Source organism: Accipiter gentilis, chromosome 31 (genome assembly GCF_929443795.1).
Source record: "Accipiter gentilis chromosome 31, bAccGen1.1, whole genome shotgun sequence".
In the NCBI taxonomy this organism is placed as follows: Eukaryota; Metazoa; Chordata; class Aves; order Accipitriformes; family Accipitridae; genus Astur; species Astur gentilis.
In genome coordinates, this window is record NC_064910.1 from 7374902 (window position 1) to 7393658 (window position 18757).

Consider the following 18757-nt stretch of genomic DNA (forward strand, 5'->3'; position numbering starts at 1 on the left):
TACAAGCAGCTCATTAGACTCCCAAACAAGGGGTCATATGAAGAGAGTGTGTGGGAGAGAATGGCATAACCATTTCCAGCATTGCAATGAGAAGTGTATTCTTTCCAGCTTTCTTCAACTAGCCCTGTGGCTTGCTTTGCAGTGCTCTGTGTAGCATGTGAGAATGTTTTTGCCAGCAGCGTCGTGGTGGGGTTTCTTAATCATTCTACCCCCCAAAAAAGACAAGTTCACTTAAACTCAGTTAGTAACTATTTTAACATTTATTATGACTGCAACAACTTGGCAGCTGGGTAGAGCAGTCAGTCATATTCTTAGGAATGTGTAACCAATGAACCAGCAAAATGTGCAAGCGGACCCTGCATTATCTCTGTGCTCTGTTCTCACTTGAAAGCAGGGGATGGGAGACACGGTCGCTAGACTGAGTTAGTTAGATTTTTAAATGCACTTGTCGAAGTGGCAGACCCAGAAAAAGCATTCACTGCATCAACTTGCGAGCTGCATCCTTTGCCAGAGTGCAAGCTTTCTACCTGCCAAGCCATGGAAGGCGCACACGTGTTCTCAGGCATCGCCTGGTCTGGGCGTAACTCTCTTCTTCCTAAGCACCAGCATTTAGGCATCTTTCTACACATGCCCCTGGTCCAGGAGGTTGTCGTGAAGCTGCCTAAAGCTCGCTTTGGCTGCTATAACTTTCTTTTGGACTTTCTGCTGTCAGCCCAAGGCATTGGCAAGCTCTGTTGCTAACGGCTTGCCCTGGAGCTGTGTTATCCCAGCACCCTGCTTTGCACTGCATGTTGAACCTAAGGCTCTGAGCTGCCACCAAGGACTCATGGTCAGTGAAGGTACCACGCAGAGCCGGCACAGCAACAGAGAGAGCGAGCCTGGCTCTGTTACTCAGTGGTTAGGTAAAGCAGCAGGGATACTGACATTTCTTTTTCCCTTTTTTTTCCAATGTCTAGTCCAGATCAGTTCTCAGCCCATGAGTACACTTCTAGGTATCATGCCCTGTAGCGATAAAAGGCAGAGTCAACAGGCCGACCTCGCGTAATGCAGCATGCAAGAGAAGTGCAAGTTAGTAACCTGAAAATAGCTGTCCTTCACCTAGGTCAGAGGAGAAGCTTGGCTCTTTCTCCTTGTAGCTTGTGCTGAATCCAGGGCACTGGTTAAGCTGGAATTAATGGCAAAAGAGTGAGATGCTCTGTCAAGCTGTCACAGCACTTGGCCGACTTCTTCTGAAACTCAGATAATGCTGAGTCTCAAGCATGGCCAGAAGACAGTGAGGATTGCTGCTTGAACTAGGAAACAAATCTTTTTATGAGCTTCTCTAGTCATTCAAATATCACGCAGTTGCTTGAAGAGGCTTAAATCATACTTCACTAGCTGAATTCACCAAGGAAGGTGCTTGCTGCTGTAAGGGAACTCAAACATAGCCCATGCATCTGTCGAGGAAACATTAAGCATCTGTCACATATCGCAGTCCCTCTCCCTTCCCAAGTTTTAACATCCTTACTTATTTCAGATTTGCTTTTCCCTTAGCGTTCTCTCCTGTCAGGGTCATTGTAACACATCAGATAATGTACCTGAGACCCAACTTGTCCAGGGTACCCTATACATGTACCCTGCTCACTGGGACACTGGTCAGCAGTAGACCTGGGAAACTTGCCTCAATGTGCTTCCTATTTACCAGTCTGGGAGCTTCTTTCTACACGTTATCATACAGGCCCAATTCTGACTATGACTCAGGTTTAAATTTCTTTGGATAGATGGAGGTACACTGGTGTGAAACTGTTTTGAGATGTGGATTGTGGCCTACTTCTGATGGAGCGCTTCCCTTGTGCCCTCCTGATGAGTCTAAGGGGCTGTCTTCCATGAAAAGACAATGGCAACAATACTAAATCCTGGTAAAATAATATCCTTGTAAACAACTGAGTGCTTCACCATCACTTAATACTGCCGATTGAAGCATTCTTCTGAGAAATTCAAAGATGTGTGTGTTGGAACTCCTCGTGTCTTTAAGCTGTTTTTCTTTGAAGATCACCATCTCTTCAGATAGTCGTAGTCTTCCTTCCTCTGAAATTGTGGCAAAAGATCCAGAAACCAGTGAAGCCATGTATTCTCTTTTAACTCAGGTTACAAATTCAGTACTGGTCCATGGTAGAAATGAGTATGCAACTTATTAAGAACTTAAGAAGGGGTCTATTCCCCCTTCTACCCTCTGTAATCCATCTTTTTTCCTCCATGGATCCATAATTTTTTAAATAGTCATTTTTGTAATTTTTAAAAGAGTAAAATGACTTTTCCACATCCAGGGGCTTTTAACTTACTTTCACTACCTTAACAATCTATAGTTCCTCTCAAAGGAAACCTGCTCTGGTACCTGCTTCGAAGCACGTTCCTCCTCTGAGCATATCCATTGTCTCCTTTGTCTGCACCAGGACACTCCGTGCCAGGGCAATCGGAGAAGGAAGGGCTAAAGTAGAAGTTGTTGTTGGGAGAAACAGTGCTGAAGCAGTGAGAAACTATGAAATGGGAGAACGGAGATGAAAATGCTGTAAAAATAGAAAGAGAGACATAGACAGTGAAGGCAAGAGCAGCATAAATATCAGCAGGAAGTGAACGTAAAATTTATTCTGTGAAGTAGCGTTCATGATAGAATAAAGCAAAACAAAGAATAATGCCCTTCATGGCAGGAATTACTGGGTGATGTTCTTTCGTTTATGCTATAAAGATTGTCAAACAAAATGAATGTCGGGTACTTTCTGGCCGTTCTGGCTGTGCATTTATACCTGCTGTCCCATTACCTACTCAACAGGACCACTGATATTTTCCAGACATACTCTTCCTTCCACAGCACTTGTTAAAAGTGAATGCAGCTCATTAAGCTTCATACCAGCCCTGGCGGGGGCCACCAACAGATCAAATGTCTGCTGCTGAAGAGTAAACAAACACAGTTATGACATTTCACTGCTGCCTTACAACACATCAGCAGAGAAATGATAGATATTCAGAAACCTGGGGATAGAACAACAAGAAAAGTTTTTTTCATTAGAGGTGTTACCAGTCTGAACGGGACAAATGCAGAACTGGGGTTTGGCACCTGGTTTTGCAAAACATACACTGAGGAGTACTTAAACATTTACTGGAGCAGAGCTAATTACACCAATAATGCTGCATTAAGGTAATAAGATAACTTGAGGATAATTATTTGAGGATAAATTTAAATGTAAGGATAAATTCTCTCATTTGATTATAAGGTGAACTCTGTGAACAAATATTACTAGTCTATTACAGTAATTAATGACATTATTTATTCTAGACATAGGGATTGGGAACAACTCAGACAAATATCCAGATCATCAACACTTGGCTTCCTTGGAAGCTTGGGTTTTTATCCAGGTTGATTAATAGACACTCTGGAGGATCCTGAACCTATTTCTGAATAGAAATGAACTGGATATCATCAGAGCAAAACTTTGAGGCTAAGTAACCATACCCTTGTTTCACAAAGGGGGAAGCTGAGTCAGGTGGAAAGGTGCCATCTTGGTAGTGTACACGCTTAACTTCATACCCACAGGAAAGCCCCTGTTCAACAAAGCACTTGGTTAAGTATGGAAATCGTGCCCTTAGGTGGTTCACTGAAATGTAGGGGTACCATTACACATCAAGAGAGCCAGAACCAGAGCTCAGACATCCAATTTCCTATTTTATGCACTCTGTAGTCAGCTGCCTTACTCCCTTCAGTTTTTGGCCTTCCTCCTAAGAAAACAACATTTATGGCAGCACACCATTTGCTTGCTTATCCATCTGACCTCATCTATTAACTTCTGAATCTGCTGAGCAGTTCTAGTCAAATATGATGCAGAGCTGAACCCACAAGCTGATCCCTGCCAGTGACATGGAAATAGGTAGCTCTGTAAAAGAGCGAGCTCTGATGTATGCCCTGGCTGAAATAAGGGTCACAGCATGAAATTATAGTACTGAAGTGCTAATAAAAACTATCTTTCATTAAATATGGTATAGGAGATCCTCCCTGAAGTACAAATCTAATGGAAATAACTTTCCTACTTCTGTTGATCACAGAAGTGCTCATTTACTTTGGTAAAACAAGACGTTAATTGCACAGTAGTTTTGCACCTGACTAGTTCTCTCTTATCCCATGCTACAGATTTCAGGTTAGGTCTAGTTCACCTGTAGCTGAGGCTGGTACGTGACTTAGTTGTAAAGCAAAGCAATGAAAAATTTCAAAACACAGCTCCTCTGGCACCTCTCTTGTTACTGATGCTGCAAAACACGTTTATCTTGATGTAGCATTACTTTCCTAACTGAATTGTGGCGTAGTTCAATTGTCTGTCAAGTAAAATTGATGTTTTCAATAACACCCATTAGAAAATTCGTGTACGTGGTGCTCCACAATTCAATGAAGCTGTGGGCAGATGGAAGCGTGGAGGTGATATGATGCCTGGAAAAGCTGCTCTTCTTTTACCTGTCTAGAGGACTGATGCTGCTGATGGATGTCTCAGTTGTGCAGAGCGCTTGCAGTTCACTCTGCCCTGAGATTTGTGTGTTTACAAGCTTGCCATCTTCTGTCACCTTCGCTTTCTTTGTAAGGAGAGGAAACATCCCAAGTTACGACCTCGGAGAGCCTTGTCCAGGTGAGCACAAGGGATGCTCAAGGTCTGAACTCCTTCGTCACCCGAGTCAGGAGCGGATCAAGCACAAGGCACCCTGCACAGCCGGCGTGCCTCTGCTTTGAGCATCACAAATTTGATATTGGCGTTGCCCTCTGCTGACCGGTCCCAATATTGCAATGCTGGCCATCCTTGTCCTCTTGGAAGTCGCGGGCGTGCTCTACCGCAAGTCGCAAAATAGTGACTTTGGGTTATCTTAGTTTACACATAATCTGTGGAACTATACAGCTGTGGAAATGAAGGAAAATGAGGCTCCTGGGTTTTGCTACTTTTCTGATGGGTCACACGTGATTGCCAGTTTTTTGTGCTCTGAGGTCGGTTCATGTGTTTTCTGCATTTTTGCCTTTTCTTTTGGAAGTTCTAGTCCAAATGTAGGTCTTTTGCTGGCTGGTGTTTAGATAGCTGTACTCCAGAAACACATATTTATGTGCACGCATCTCCCCCATGCAGTAATTCAGCAGGCACTATCTGAACTGCTGTGTAGAAACCCCTGGGTGCAGAAGCTTTGTGGTAAAGATATTAAAAAAAATTTCTTTCAAGTTTGCCATATGTTGTTCTTCAGGCTTTCTCTATTGATCTCTCAGCAGGTTTAAGGCTAATAGATAGGCTGTGTTTGGTGTACAAGGTTCTTTGCCCAGGAGAAATGTCAACATTTTAGATGGTGAATCATAACCAGCTGTAAGATCAGTCACATTTTTGTTTCTGCGCTGTGGAAAAAGTAGATGCAGAAATGACTGGAGAAGGAGACTTGGCAGCTACTTCTAGTTGTTCAGTGCAGAAATCTATCAGTGATAGATGTATAGATTAGGAGAGTTTATGCAGTCCAGCCCAGCCAAACATATGCTTTTATCCTGTTTAATAAGGTGGAGGGGTGGCAACTGCAACGTGTGAGTTGTCTGGAACAGATAAGTAAGCCAAGACTTCAGAGCAATCTCCACATAAGCATCCGTCTCGGCTGCCAGTAGAGATCCTGTAATCGCTTGCTCACCTCTAAGATCCCAGCAAAGAAATAAACATTTTGCTGCTGTGTTTGGAATAAGCATATCCATCTTGTGGCTGGAGTTTGTTCGGCAGCCTTACGTGCACTAGGGCAGCTGGAACAGGTCGCTGGCAGCTTTTGGCCAGCCTGTCAAGCAGTTGCATATTTTCTGCCCAACTGGCTACGTTAAGCAAATGGTTTTAAATCTCCAGCAGGTATATTTGCAATTTCTGCAGCTAATTCTGTCTCATTACCTGCTGACAATTGTGAGGATGAGACAAGCAGTTGGCTGATGTGTTTTCAGTTCCTAGATGGTATTTCATGTCATGTGTACACGGCGGTTATCTCACTGGCCATCAGTCAGCCCTCATGGCCAGTCATCTGAATCCTCTCACTGCATTTTCAGAGGACTCCAGTTTGTGTGCAGTCTGAGTTTGCACGTCACAAATGGGCTTTTCCATTTTTTTCTGTAGTCCATATGCTTCCTTTTCCATGCTGGGATGTTTTCTCTCATTTTACACGAGCATTCCAGAAGCAAAGACAATGTCCTTCCCAGGGCTGCCCTGCAGCTTTGGGAGTCAGGTGCCACTTGTCACAGCTGTTAGTGTGACAAGCGTTATCATGAGATAAAAGTATGTAAAGTATAAGTGCTGGGCTCTCTAAGATTGAATCTTCCCCTTCTCCAGAAGCAGCCAGAGCAATTTCCATCTATCTGAAGTATGCTGGATGTTCAACAAAACAATGGTACTAAATCTTCCATTAAATGAAACATAATTAGGAATAAACATTGCACCATGATGTAACACTAAAGAGAGAAAATTCTGCTTGCAGTTATTTCAGAGCTGGGACTTTTGTAATTTAGAGTCCAAGTGAGGTGTCAGTCCCCCTGGAGAATTTTTATGACTGAGAAAAGTAGCTCTGCTTATCAGTCAGTGCTTCATTCTCCTGATATTGTCAGATTCAATGTGAATCTTTCTTCATTTTAAGCTTACCTCTGCTGGCAGTATCCATCCATGGGTGTGGTGGATACTGCCAGGAGTGGTGAGCTTAAAATGAAGCATTTTATCATTCCCCTCCCCTTTTCAAACCTTCCTTCTTGCAAACCAAGAAGCTTTCCTTGACGTCTGCCTTTCCCCTCTGCTGGGCTCTCTCCTTTTGGTCCCCCCCCTTTCTTCTCCAGTGCTACTCTGTATGTGAAGTCTTCCCTGTAATCATCAGTGCAACACCTCCCATGTCATAGTCTCTACAGCTTCTTATTTATTCCACGCTGTATTTTTGTGTTCTCCCCAATACGGCGATATTTGACTGTCTACAGTTACCCACCCCCTTTGCTGCAAAGCTGCAACTGATTATTCTTCAGTACATGTAATACCTTCCTTTCATCCTCAGCAAGCCGTACATATTTTTTCCAGATCTGTCTTCCTTTGCCAAAACCATTCTGAATGCCGACTCTGTCCTCCAGCGCTTGCCGCCCCTCCCAGCTTGCCATCTCCTGGAGATTTAGTAAGTGTGCTCTTCCCTGGGGGAGCCAAGAAGGGAGTGAGGCTGTCCGAGGCATCGGAACATGAAGGGACCACAAAGCAAAGCAAAGCACCAAGAGGGTTTTCCACTCGTCCTTCGTGCTCTGGCTCTTTGGTGAGTGGCACTCGCTCCCCCACTGGCAAGCACATTTCCAGGTCCCTCCTGTGCACTCTGCTGAGCCCAGCTCGAGCAGGCCAGGCTTTTAACCCAGGAGATCCTGGGCCAGCCTAAAGTGATTTCCGAGGCAAGTTAGGTGGCACGAAGGTGTGCGCTCCTCAGTGTGCCTGCCTTCCCAAGAGCCAGCAGAGCCGTCTCTAACCACATGCTCTAAGCTGCGGCAACTGGTTTCGGGAGTTGATTAAGTGTTAGAAAAAAAAATTCCCCTTTGCAGCTTAAATGTACTGCCTCTCAGTGTAATTGAGTCACTCTCCTAGCTCCTTTTTATTACAAGAAGATGGATAAGCATTGGATTTACTCTTCTAAACACACTCATTACTTTGTATACCTTGTCTTGTCACTCTTTATTTGTCTCTTCTCTTGCTGACAATGGGAACTGAGCTTTCACTTCTTTCTCTTGCTGAAATTTTTCCGTGCTTCTAATTGTTGTTGTCACCTGTGTCTGTGCTTCTCAGTTTCTGCTGTGGGTTTTGCAGCAGGACATTCAGGGTTTCAGGCCAGGGGTGACCTCTACATTTCAATATTATTAATCTCTCCTATTCCACAGGTGACATTTGTGTTGCTCCAGGGAGCAAAGGTTTCCACTAAGCAGTGAACAAGAGCTCTCCTGTGCATTTTACAGAGGAGCCACAGTAACTACAGAAATATGGCTGAGGATCCTAAGCTAGGTCCTCGCTTGCAAATTACCACCTATTTATCAGCCTTATTTAACCAGTTTCAAGGCCCAAATACATGTTATTCTTGAAACCTGTTGTGGGTGGAGGAAGCCACTGCTGATGGTGAGAGCACGGCAAGAGTTGCGGATGGTACGGTATTGCTGTGGGTTAACCCCAACAGCTCAGCCCCACGCAGCCGCTCGCTCATCCCCCCCCAGCAGGATGGGGGAGAGAATTGGACGGGTAAAAGTGAGAAAACTCCTGGGCTGAGATAAAGACAGTTTAATAAGTGAAGCAAAGCAAAATGAGAAGTTCATTCACTGCTTCCCATGGGCAGGCAGGTGTTCAGCCATCTCCAGGACAGCAGGGCTCCATCATGCCTAACGGTGACTTGGGAAGACAAACACCATCACTCTGAACATTCCCCTTTCTCCCCCTTCCCCCAGCTTTATCTGCTGATCATGACGTCCTATGGTCTGAAATCTCCCTTGGGTCAGTTGGGGTCAGCTGTCCTGGCTGTGTCTCCTCCCAACTCCTTGTGCCCCCCCCAGCCTCCTCGCTGGTGGGGTGGGGGGAGAAGCAGAAAAGACCTTGGCTCTATGTGAGCACTGCTCAGCAGTGACGAAAACATCCCCGTGTTTTCAATGCTGGTTTGGTCACAGAGCCAAAACAGAGCACCGTAAGAGCTACTATGAAGAACATTAACTCTATCCCAGTCAAAACCAGTACAAATATTTATGCAGAACTGAGCAAAACTTGATACTGTGCAGCTTTGGCCTCCGAGGTGAAACAGGCCAGAAGAGCCATTGCTGTGCTTTTGTATTATTATGTCATATTTATTTGCATTAATATGGTGCATCTCCACCACTTACATTTGTCTTAGCTATTTCTTCCAGAGGGGCACCCTAGCTAGCTCCAAATACTTGAGCCAGAGGAGCCAGCATTCCTTCGGTAGTCTTTCCATGGGCTAATCATTTCCAACGGGATTTGACAACACAGTGAACAACAGCAACAGTGTGCCGTGAGGGCACAAATAGGCCTTAATTGCCCTGAGCAGCCTCCCTGGGGACCCCCCCAGCACTCTCTGCCCAGGTAAAGGCACGGGAGCTAAAATTCAGCCAGAGCTTGACCCTGTTAGAGGCTGAAGTACATAACATGAAATTGTACTCATGTCACAGAATAACTGAGGCTGGCAGGGACCTCAGGAGGTCTCCAGTCTGATCCCAAGCAGGAATTCAGACCAGGTTTTGTCTCCTCTGGTCCTGAAAACCTCCGAGGACTGGACAGCACAACCTCTCTGGTCAACCTGTTGCACTGCCTGCATGTCTCAACCTCTCTTGCTTCAACTTATGCCTGTTGCCACTTGTCCTCCCTCCCCACACTGAGGAGCCTGACTGTCTCCTGATGACCCCTCGTATGCACTGGAGGGGCTGTTAGGTGCCCTGAAAGCATCCCTCCTCCAGGCTGAACTAGCCCAGTTGCCCCTGCATGTCCTCACCGGGGAAGTGCTCCAGCCCTCACCACCTTGGAGGTCCTCCACGAGCTCCCTCCCATTTGTCCATGCCCTTCCTGGATTGTGTGGCCCCAAACTGGATACTCTACCCTAGATGTGGTCCAACAACTGCCAAATAACTCATCACTTCCCCCTAGCGACCAGCCAAACTTCTGTTAATACAGCACAATTGGGAAATTTTCCAGTTAACCCCCCCAGGTCTCTCAGGATTTGTTTTTGAAGACAGAGGAGTTCCCAAATCCAGTTCACATACAGCTGTGCCAGGGTAACTGAGATGGTACCATGCCATGGCACCAGGACTGATTAGCCAAGGAGGGGAAGGGAAGATAACAAAGGCTTGAGGAAGCCAATGCCATGGTTCACTCTGTTGAGGAATCCCAACCTGGTGTGTATCCCCAAACCCTGGCTTTTACTACGCTCTTTTCTTCCCAAGGAAGTAACTGCTTCGTACTTTAAGTCTTCCTCCCATAAATGTCTCCACCTAACAAAACACATCACCCCACTCCATACAGTGCAAGCACAATTAGCTGCACCACAGGTTTAAATGCATGATTTCAGTAAAAAAAGGGCAGATGTTCAGAATATCCCTCATAAGTGACTATTTGTGCTTTACTATAGCCAGTAAGGCAAGGCTGAAAAAAAAATACATCTGATCAAATAGTGCTTGTATGTAACAGCAGTACTTGTTCACCTTCTTTCAAAGTGCTTTGGATTTATCAATTATCACACTCAAGACCTTAGTTATTCAAAATAAGAATTAAATTATTAAAATGTCCATGATGATTTTAGTATCTTGTCATGCTATTTGGGATGCACATTCTGAAATGCTGGGGAAATATATTAACTAGTCAAAAGGGCAAGCTTATAATTCATGACCCTATTAAAGAAGATGTTAAATATAAAATGCACTGTTGGATTTGAAAATTGTCACTATTCAGATGATTGATTTCTTTTGAATACAGCTGGAACCAGGCAATGCTACACTATAGCCCAATGAAGTCTAGTACCTACTTTAATTAAAAAGGACAACAAGCATAATTAGTGATTGCAAATTTATTACATGGAACAGCAAATTCCAGACAACCGAGTCACATAATAGACAACCAGTGCAATGGGGAGTCTTTTCTTTATGTAAACCAAGTCACCGAGCTGGTAAATTGACCCATGAACTTCATATTCCATGGTATTCTGAAACAAATGAACACAGTATCATATTTTATGCTGAGATGTTGATCTGAATACGACTTAGTATTCAGTTTTGCATGTCTGGTCCTTCCCAAAGTTAGAAATTAAATAACTTCAAGCACCAGAAGATTAAGATGGATGAAAGTCTGAAAGTTCAGATAAGTGCCCAGAGCTGTTATTTGTACTCTCCCTCCTCACACAGTTCTCCTCTCTCCACCATGCCCCAACTCCACTGTCCTTCCTTTACAGTGCAGAGGCTGAGCTGTGGATAAAGTTTACTGCTGTAAGGCACAACTATAGAGTAGTGGCTTCTACACCAGCAGTTTAATGAGATGTGTTTGATAGTTTAGCAATTCTGCTAACAGTATACTCTGCATAGAGTACTTCCATGCAAGTTTACTCTAATTGTTTTTAACTGGTTTGCCCAAAATCTATAGGGACTCTCCACCTGTTCTTAGTGTTCTCTTGGTGTTCTCCACCACGCTTATCTTAGCGGTTGTCAGCTCATGCTTCCAGTTACTCTAAACAGATCTGGGGAGCACTCCCTGTCCCTACAGGTTTCACAGCTATGAAACATTTCCCCCATACATGCGGGCTTAACACAAGAACAGCTGCACTGGCTCAAACCAGAGATCCATCTAGCTCCTTATCTTCCTTTCACCCACAAGAAGCAATATATGTCCAGGGCAGTGCCTTAAGACCAGACGAAGCAAGTAGCGATGCTGCTCTACACCGCTCTCCCAAGTCTTAGGTCTTATTGTGGGGTAAAAGATTGGAAGGAGAGAGACTGAAGGAGGGGACACATGTACATTGACTGTTTTGTCCATTTTCCATTAAAGCTCATGAAAACCTTTAACAGACACTTGCAAAGATGGATATGCAAGTGCTAGGTGATATTATTACATCTCACTACCTTCCTTCCTTATATCCCCACTCCTGCTCTGTCTAGTTAAAGTTTACCCCCAAAGAGGTCCTAATTCTGATGTGAGGATGACTCCCACCTGCATGCAGAGATCTGTATTAGTGGCCTCACGTAGGATTAGGTGACTGAAGGTCTCCTGGAACATAGATGAGTCTATGCTTTTGTGTTCCAAGTACAACTTAAACCCTCTGGTTTTAAACTTCACAATTTCTGTACCATTTCTATCATTTTGCAAAGGATGAAAGTTCCTCCTTACTGAACCTCAGAGAGGGAAGAAAACAACCCTTCTGTCAAGAGCATACAAAAAATGCATTTCTGCCCAGACACCTCCTAGTAACCATATGAAACATCCACATGGGTATCTTAGTTTCTACTAGGTTTGTAATACTTCTCAGTAACTCCTTCCGTCATGAGGATCATTATTGGAAAAAAAAACAGAACAAAGTCTTGTCACTTTTAGATGCCTACTTACCACTGCCTTCGATAGTTCTTCCGTTTCGAGGCTGAAAAATATAATAATTAGATGGTTGTGCAGAGGTATTAGATGCCAGATTTAAGCACACCAAAATACATCTCCCATCATGCTGCATACATAAGAAGGCTGCAGTAAGATTTCCTTTAAAGGGACAACATGTCAAATACCAGGGGATCCATCCAGGGTGGGTTTTGCCTCCGAATCTGAGAAATACTCATTCTGCTTCTGTCCAAACAGCTAAACAATGTGGCTTTAATTATTCTCATTAAGGGTCTCGGTCCCAACCCATTGGGGTACTATGTGTAGATGCCCAAGAAAGAGCATATAAATACTAGCACTGAAAGTACCTATCCAGGCACACTTGAAGTGAGCTAAAACATAAGTGACAGCTGAACTGGGACTCTGGTTACCTGCTATGACCTACTCTATAAATTATTTTTTTTTAATGTGTTGAAGATATTCCTAAAAACTAGTGTGGTGTTAATCAGAGCGTGCCTAAACCAGCATATTCTGCATTAGACCGTACCATAGTTCAGCAAGACAACGGGTGAAAAACATGAGAGAAGTGATGATGTCTATGATTTTGCTTTGGCTTTTCACCCTGTTATGCAGTGTGCCATCACTTACTGGCCAGACCTTTCAGACCAAGTGGACATTCAGCTCACACACATGTTTTATCTAACAAATTTAGCATCAGTGTACCTTGGAAGTCTCAGAGATACAAGCTAAATACTACTTCTGTGCTTGGATGATTTGGCTTAAGATAAAACAATTGCAGAACCCCTGCTTCATATAAAGAAGTTTTTAATCCATGACTACCCCAGATCTCATTATCTTGTCATCTTTTAGTTGAACCAGAGCTTTTTAAGCAAATAGCTCCCTAAAGCTTTCAAGCAAGGGATATTTGGCCTTTACTCAAAAAAGCGTGGCAAGAATTTGTGAAGGCAAACAGTTGCTTGTCTATGGATATATAACATTGTCTGTGATTCAGAATCTTTAAAAAGAGATTCAGATACCCTGAAAAGGAAAAAAGGCCGTCCCAGAGTCTCATGACTATCCTGTAAAATAAAACACAAGCTATTAACAAAATACTTTAAACTCAGTTCCATAGATCTGTTGACAAGTTTCAGTGTCATTCCATCAAAATATCAATAATTCAAGCCCTTTTTCAGCAGCATACAAACAAGATGTTGATAGTCCCCAATGCCCATTCATCTGGAATGCCAATTAAAAATTAATACCCAAAAGGCATTGTCAAGAACTATCCACTCTGTCTAGTGTAAATATACTAAATTACCATAATTAAAGATTCAAAGGCTTTAGAAAATGTATAAAAGAAAGCTTTACACATGGTGGATTGCTTTGCAGAAGCAGGGTCAGTACAGCTCTCTTTCCAACCATTGATAAAAGCCGACTTAAAAAGCAGCAAAAGAAACAGGAAAAGGGCCCTGTCCGTTGCTACTCGCTTGTCTTCACATTTACATACCTTCTTTGTAAACTTTGCAGCAGCAATCTGTGATTCCTGCAAGTGGACAGTGTAAGTTAGTCAAGATGCTGTCATTTCTTTGGCTTGTGATAGTAATCCTCCATCACTGATGAGGTTGCTGCACTCCATGTGAGAAGAAAGATATTCTTACACTTATCACAGACAGATATAACAGCAGCAAATGGATCTTTTTAAAGACTGATTTTAAACATTGCCTTAACCAACATTACCCCATTCGTTACCATTATTCAACATGCTTCCCTCACTGTACAGCAAAGCACAGCCATGCTCTGGGGGGTGAAGCAGAGCTCCACTTGGAACAAACACAGCACCTCCATTCCTCAGGCTTGAATTGTACCAATAGCTCTTACCTTGTTAAGATGTGGCTGCTCTTCACCTTTCGGACTGCCCTTAGTTTTAACCCAGGCATGACTGCTGGTTTTAAGCCTTCCCCTGCATCCTTTATTCTATAGGAAATTGCTCATTTTCCTATGCAGCCTTACATCAGGAAATAGAAACTTTCCCCATGACTTCATGGGAGCAGACTAAGCTCGGTGTCTAACAAAGCCCTGAACCTGCAGTCTGGTACATCGGCCAGGTTTGGGAGCCCTCCCACCCACAGCACAGCTGCTGGGCTGCATGCTCCCAGCTGGCCAGGAATGAGATAGCTCTGTGTGCCACAGCCACAGTTATATCAGTGAACGGGTTTAGTTACCTGGGGTGGGCTTGAAAAACAAGCACATATAATGAGCAAGGACATGAAGACAGGGGATGGGAACACAGGAAAAGCATGTGGATGGGAAACTGGAGAGGAAGAATTTAAAAAGCTAAAATATACAAGCAAGAAGGAGGGAATCACAATTCAGGGTATGAGATGAGGATTTCCTTGGTTCAAGCCTTAAGACAATGATATTTGGAGAGCAACTGACATTGACTTACAGGGCTATGAAATACTATGGAAGAAAAAAGTGCTTCCTCAATCAAGGTGCTTTAAAGGATGCAAAGGAGACTACAACAAAGAGATAGCATGAATGCTAGTTTTGTTCCGAGATGATTATTACATGCCAAACAAAGAGACTAACTCATGACTTAGCCTGCAGTTTCAAATATCCTAGCTAATTTGTAACAGGTGAGAGTTTACTATGTGGAAGAAACATGGTAAGAACTGAGCTTCTAAGCAGCATCTTGGCTTGACTTTAGGGTGGAAATTTCAAATTCTCATGGAGGTGTGACTGCAACATGGCTGGGTTTAGACAGCTCTTTTTGATTTCTTTAAAAGTGCCATCTGCAAGGTTTACCCAAAGATTAGACATTGAAATTAAATAGTCTATTAGTTCTGCCAAAAGATTTTAAGTTCCCCAGATGGAGTTCAAGTCCCATTAATGCCCGAATTGCCATTGACTTTGCCTTTCATAGTGCCGAGGTCTCATTCCTTCTCTTGAAACACCATCTACCTTCTGTACATAATATATAACTCTGAATCAATTTTTTAAAAATCCACACAAATACAGGATCATGTAGAAAGTTGAAGTCCAGCTGTAATGAGTAGAATTTCATAACTGTTTCACTGGGTGCACTTCATATAGACTTATGTTTGCAGTGTCTTCTGAAGATTCCTTGTTGGCTGAGAAAGTACATCTTCATGTAATAAAAATTTGACCAGCTGGGTAAAACTGCAATTTTTGCATAGCTCCTTTTCCATATTTCACATTTATATTTGATCTGCCACTTAATCAGACCACATCTAGAAATCATATTGCAGATATGTAGCTGATATTAGTCGTATCTCTTGAAAGCATACTGTGTGAGATACAGCTCCCAGTCTTGAGGATGCATAACAGAGGGTGAATTTTTTGCAAAGTTAATAACTAAAATAATAACCAGGAATAGGCTCCATTCAAAGTTACCAGATGATTCTGGATGTCCCCTCATTAGCCAAGCTGCAGAAGTACAGGAGTCAATACTGAACTCAAAACATTTTAGATACTTAAGACTGAAATGCTAGAATTTTTTATACAATCAACTTCAGTATTGTAGACTTCTATGGCTGCTTTAGGAAAGCATGCTTGGAATTATAATTAGCTAAAGACACTGGCAAGAAGACATATTGAAATACATGTCAAAATACTTTCTATTACTGTCTTGAAGGCTCTACTTGTGATTTGAAACAGAGAACTAAAACTCCACAAGTAAATTGGCCTTTTTAACATATCCAGGGGCTGAGTGAATTTTATGAGAAAGGCTTTTAATAAACCAGTAATAATAAAAGTAGTGATATAAAGCAGAACTGACATTGAGCTAGGTTCTAATGACTGCACCAATGAGGAAGAGCTATATTCAATAACTCCTCAATCTTTTGGATCCGAGTCGGAAACACAAAAAAACAGGCTCAACAGGTATTAAAATCAGTAAAGCAACTCATACACCTCCATGTTCAGCAAGATCTATGTATGCTGTTGATCCAATGTTATGTATATTTATAGCATATTTAACCCTGTATTATTCAAAAGTGAGGGTCAGGTTAAAATACTGACCCCAGCTGTAAGTGGATGTTTTGGTTCTTGAGCTCTGAATTGGTGAAAAACAGCAATTTCATATATAAATTACTGGAGTTAAGAATTACATGTAAGCTACCAATGAGAAGAAATAATCTATATACTCTCCTACATCTCCTAAACCATGCCGATATTAGATTATACATTATTGTTTGGAGAGAAGTGTCAAAAAGTTGGATTTGGAGGCACTGCTTTGAAATAAAACAAGCAATTACACCTTACCTCATTTGTATGCATGCTGTTAAATATGGAATAACAGAGATCCAAGACAGTGCTGGAGATCTGCAAAACCAAACAGTACTTTAATACATTTACTGAGAGGACGTGGTTTACAAGGCTTGATAGAGAACAGGCTTGATTCTGATCCCAGCACAATTTAGACTGAACACCGTTCCACTAAAACCCCTTAGAGCAGGGCAAGACTTACTGATAGTATTACAAGCTGAAGAACTAGTATTTTGTGTGAGAAAAATACACACAATACTACTAATATTGTCAACACAGTCTTATGCTATAGAAAGATCTAAAGCAGCCTCTTATATTTAAAATAGTTTCCTATGCTAAGTTTTCTAGAAATGGCTTATAGGTTTTGGCATATTTAATCTACACTCATTTTCACCTATAAGCATTTCAGTTGGTACTATAACCTTTAGCCATATACTTAAGTATACTGTCCCATACTCGCTGCCACAGGACAGGAACTTGCTGATATCACATTAGATGAGAAATAACTACAGCTCCAAAGGAAGTAAAATGTAAGACACCTGAACAACTGGCTCTGGGAACTGTTTTCCACAAGTCTCGGGTTACAAAACTGAAAGATTTCAGAAAGAAAAATCAGCACAAAATGTTCAAAACTTCCAGATAATTCCTGATCCTGCAAAGATTTTTCTCTCCCCTTTGAAAATGAAAGTGACCCTTGGGCTCAGTATCAAATGCAGCGAGGCTGAACTTTCAAAGCTACTGAGTTGTTTGGGGGGTTTTTTTAAGCTTTTTGCAAGCTCTGGGCCAGAGACACCGCAGCAGAAATGAGCAGTGAAAACTTCCCCTTGCTGCTCTGAGCACCCCAGAGAAAACCCAGCCACCCACCACCACAGACCCAGGACCTGCCTGTAACTCCTACAGCACTGACCGGTGCTTCTTGCTTCAGCGCTAGCTACCGCTGTGACGGGAAGAAAAGCTCATTTTTTTCTTTCCCTAAGTCTCAGTTAGCTCTGCAGGGAGGAGAGCACATACACCAGCAAACTCGCTCTGCTCTCCAGAGCCACCGGCTCTCTGGGGGAGGCTGTGCCACCCGCAGACATTGATGCACAGGGTTACACAGGGCAATTAGTATGTCTGGAAGGGAGAGTCCCAGCAGATCAAACACATTACCAAAGCCAATTTACCTGGGGTTGATTAGACAGTTCCATCCACTGACCGAAACACAGTGCCAGCTGCTTTAAAAAAAAGTAAAGATGAGACGTTAACAGTGGGTCTGCCACACCTGGGGACCTGCATTTCAGCTCGTGGATCAGCCGGTTGTTCGCCTGCCCGCCTTCGGCCGACCCAGGTGCCCTGCTCCGCACCCAGCTGCGCATCGCACCCTGGCCACACCTGCCCCATCCACCCCCCGGGCGGCCAAGGGCTTCAGCCTCCCCACTCCTGACCACCCACCCCAGGGATTTCATAACGCGTTCCCAGTCCGCCACCAGTCTCCCACCTCATTTCCCTGCCACGGACCAGTCTCGGTTCCCACCTCCCCGGACCAGCCCGGGCTGGACCACCCCTGTCCCACGCCTCGCTTCCCGACGTGGAAGGCGAAGACGGACATACCTGGCTTTTGGGCAGATCCACGCCGTCCCTGTAGCGCGAGAAAGGCTGAGGGAACCCTGCGGGGACGGGACACGGCTGTGAGGGAACGCCGCGGAACCCAGCCCCGCCGCCTCCCCCCTTGAGGGGAGACGACCCTTCCCAAGGTTTGGGGCGGGGGGTTGTGTCTCTCCCCGTGCTGAACTGAGGGAACGACGACGACGGGACGTACCTGAGCCCCGCGGGAGGGCGCAGAGGCAGCAGGCGGCGAGCAGCCAGGGCAGGGCGGGCGGGGGCGACATGGCGGGGCAGCGCGACTGGGCGGGCGGGGGCCGCCCGCCTTTATGGGGCCGCGCCGAGCCCGGGCCGACGACGACGAGCCAATGGGCGCCGGGGCGGCCCCGCGTGCCGCTCCCGCTCCCGCCGCCGCCCCCCCCGGCCCGGCCCGGCCTGACTGAGGAGACCCCCGGCCAGCCGGGGTCCTGCGGCAGGCACCCCGTCCTGCGGCCCTTGGAAACCTCCGTCAGGGCTGGTTTGCTGGAAAAGGTGACTGGAAGGGGGCTGGGGGGGGGTGAAGAGGCTGGGCAAGAAGCGACGGAGCTGCTGGGGGTTTCATTTTAGACAGAAAATTCAGGTTTGGGGTAGGGCTTACGGAGCCTTCGGAAAATATTCCTCCTCGTGGCAGCTTGGGAGATAGTTGGCCTTCTGATTAGAAGGGATGTGAACTTCCATATCGAACAAGTCACGTCCCGTCTTACTATATTGACCTTCACGTGAAATAAGGAAAGCTGTCCCCCTCTTCATTTCACAGT

The 18757-nt window shown here is 44.4% G+C and overlaps 1 protein-coding gene across 1 annotated transcript; it reads right to left on the bottom strand.

Annotated features, from left to right (window-relative positions):
• Nucleotides 1-10578: 10578 nt before the first annotated feature.
• Nucleotides 10579-18367, bottom strand: NMS (neuromedin S). Its single transcript, XM_049834260.1, has 8 exons — nt 18178-18367; nt 17970-18025; nt 17543-17593; nt 16377-16436; nt 13600-13635; nt 13130-13171; nt 12111-12141; nt 10579-10719 (listed from the first exon to the last, which is right to left on the bottom strand). The coding sequence occupies exons 1-8, from the start codon at nt 18245-18247 to the stop codon at nt 10703-10705; spliced, it is 363 nt and encodes a 120-aa protein (XP_049690217.1). The 5' UTR covers nt 18248-18367; the 3' UTR covers nt 10579-10702.
• Nucleotides 18368-18757: the final 390 nt, after the last annotated feature.

Excerpts from the sequence above, each read along its gene's own strand:
- NMS (XM_049834260.1), bottom strand. The coding sequence starts at position 18,247 with ATGTCGCCCCCGCCCGCCCTGCCCTGGCTGCTCGCCGCCTGCTGCCTC. Across the intron at positions 17,594-17,969 it reads TGGATCTGCCCAAAAGCCAG|CAGCTGGCACTGTGTTTCGG; the intron begins GTATGTCCGTCT and ends TTTTTTTTAAAG. Across the intron at positions 13,172-13,599 it reads CTGCAAAGTTTACAAAGAAG|GATAGTCATGAGACTCTGGG; the intron begins GTATGTAAATGT and ends TTTATTTTACAG.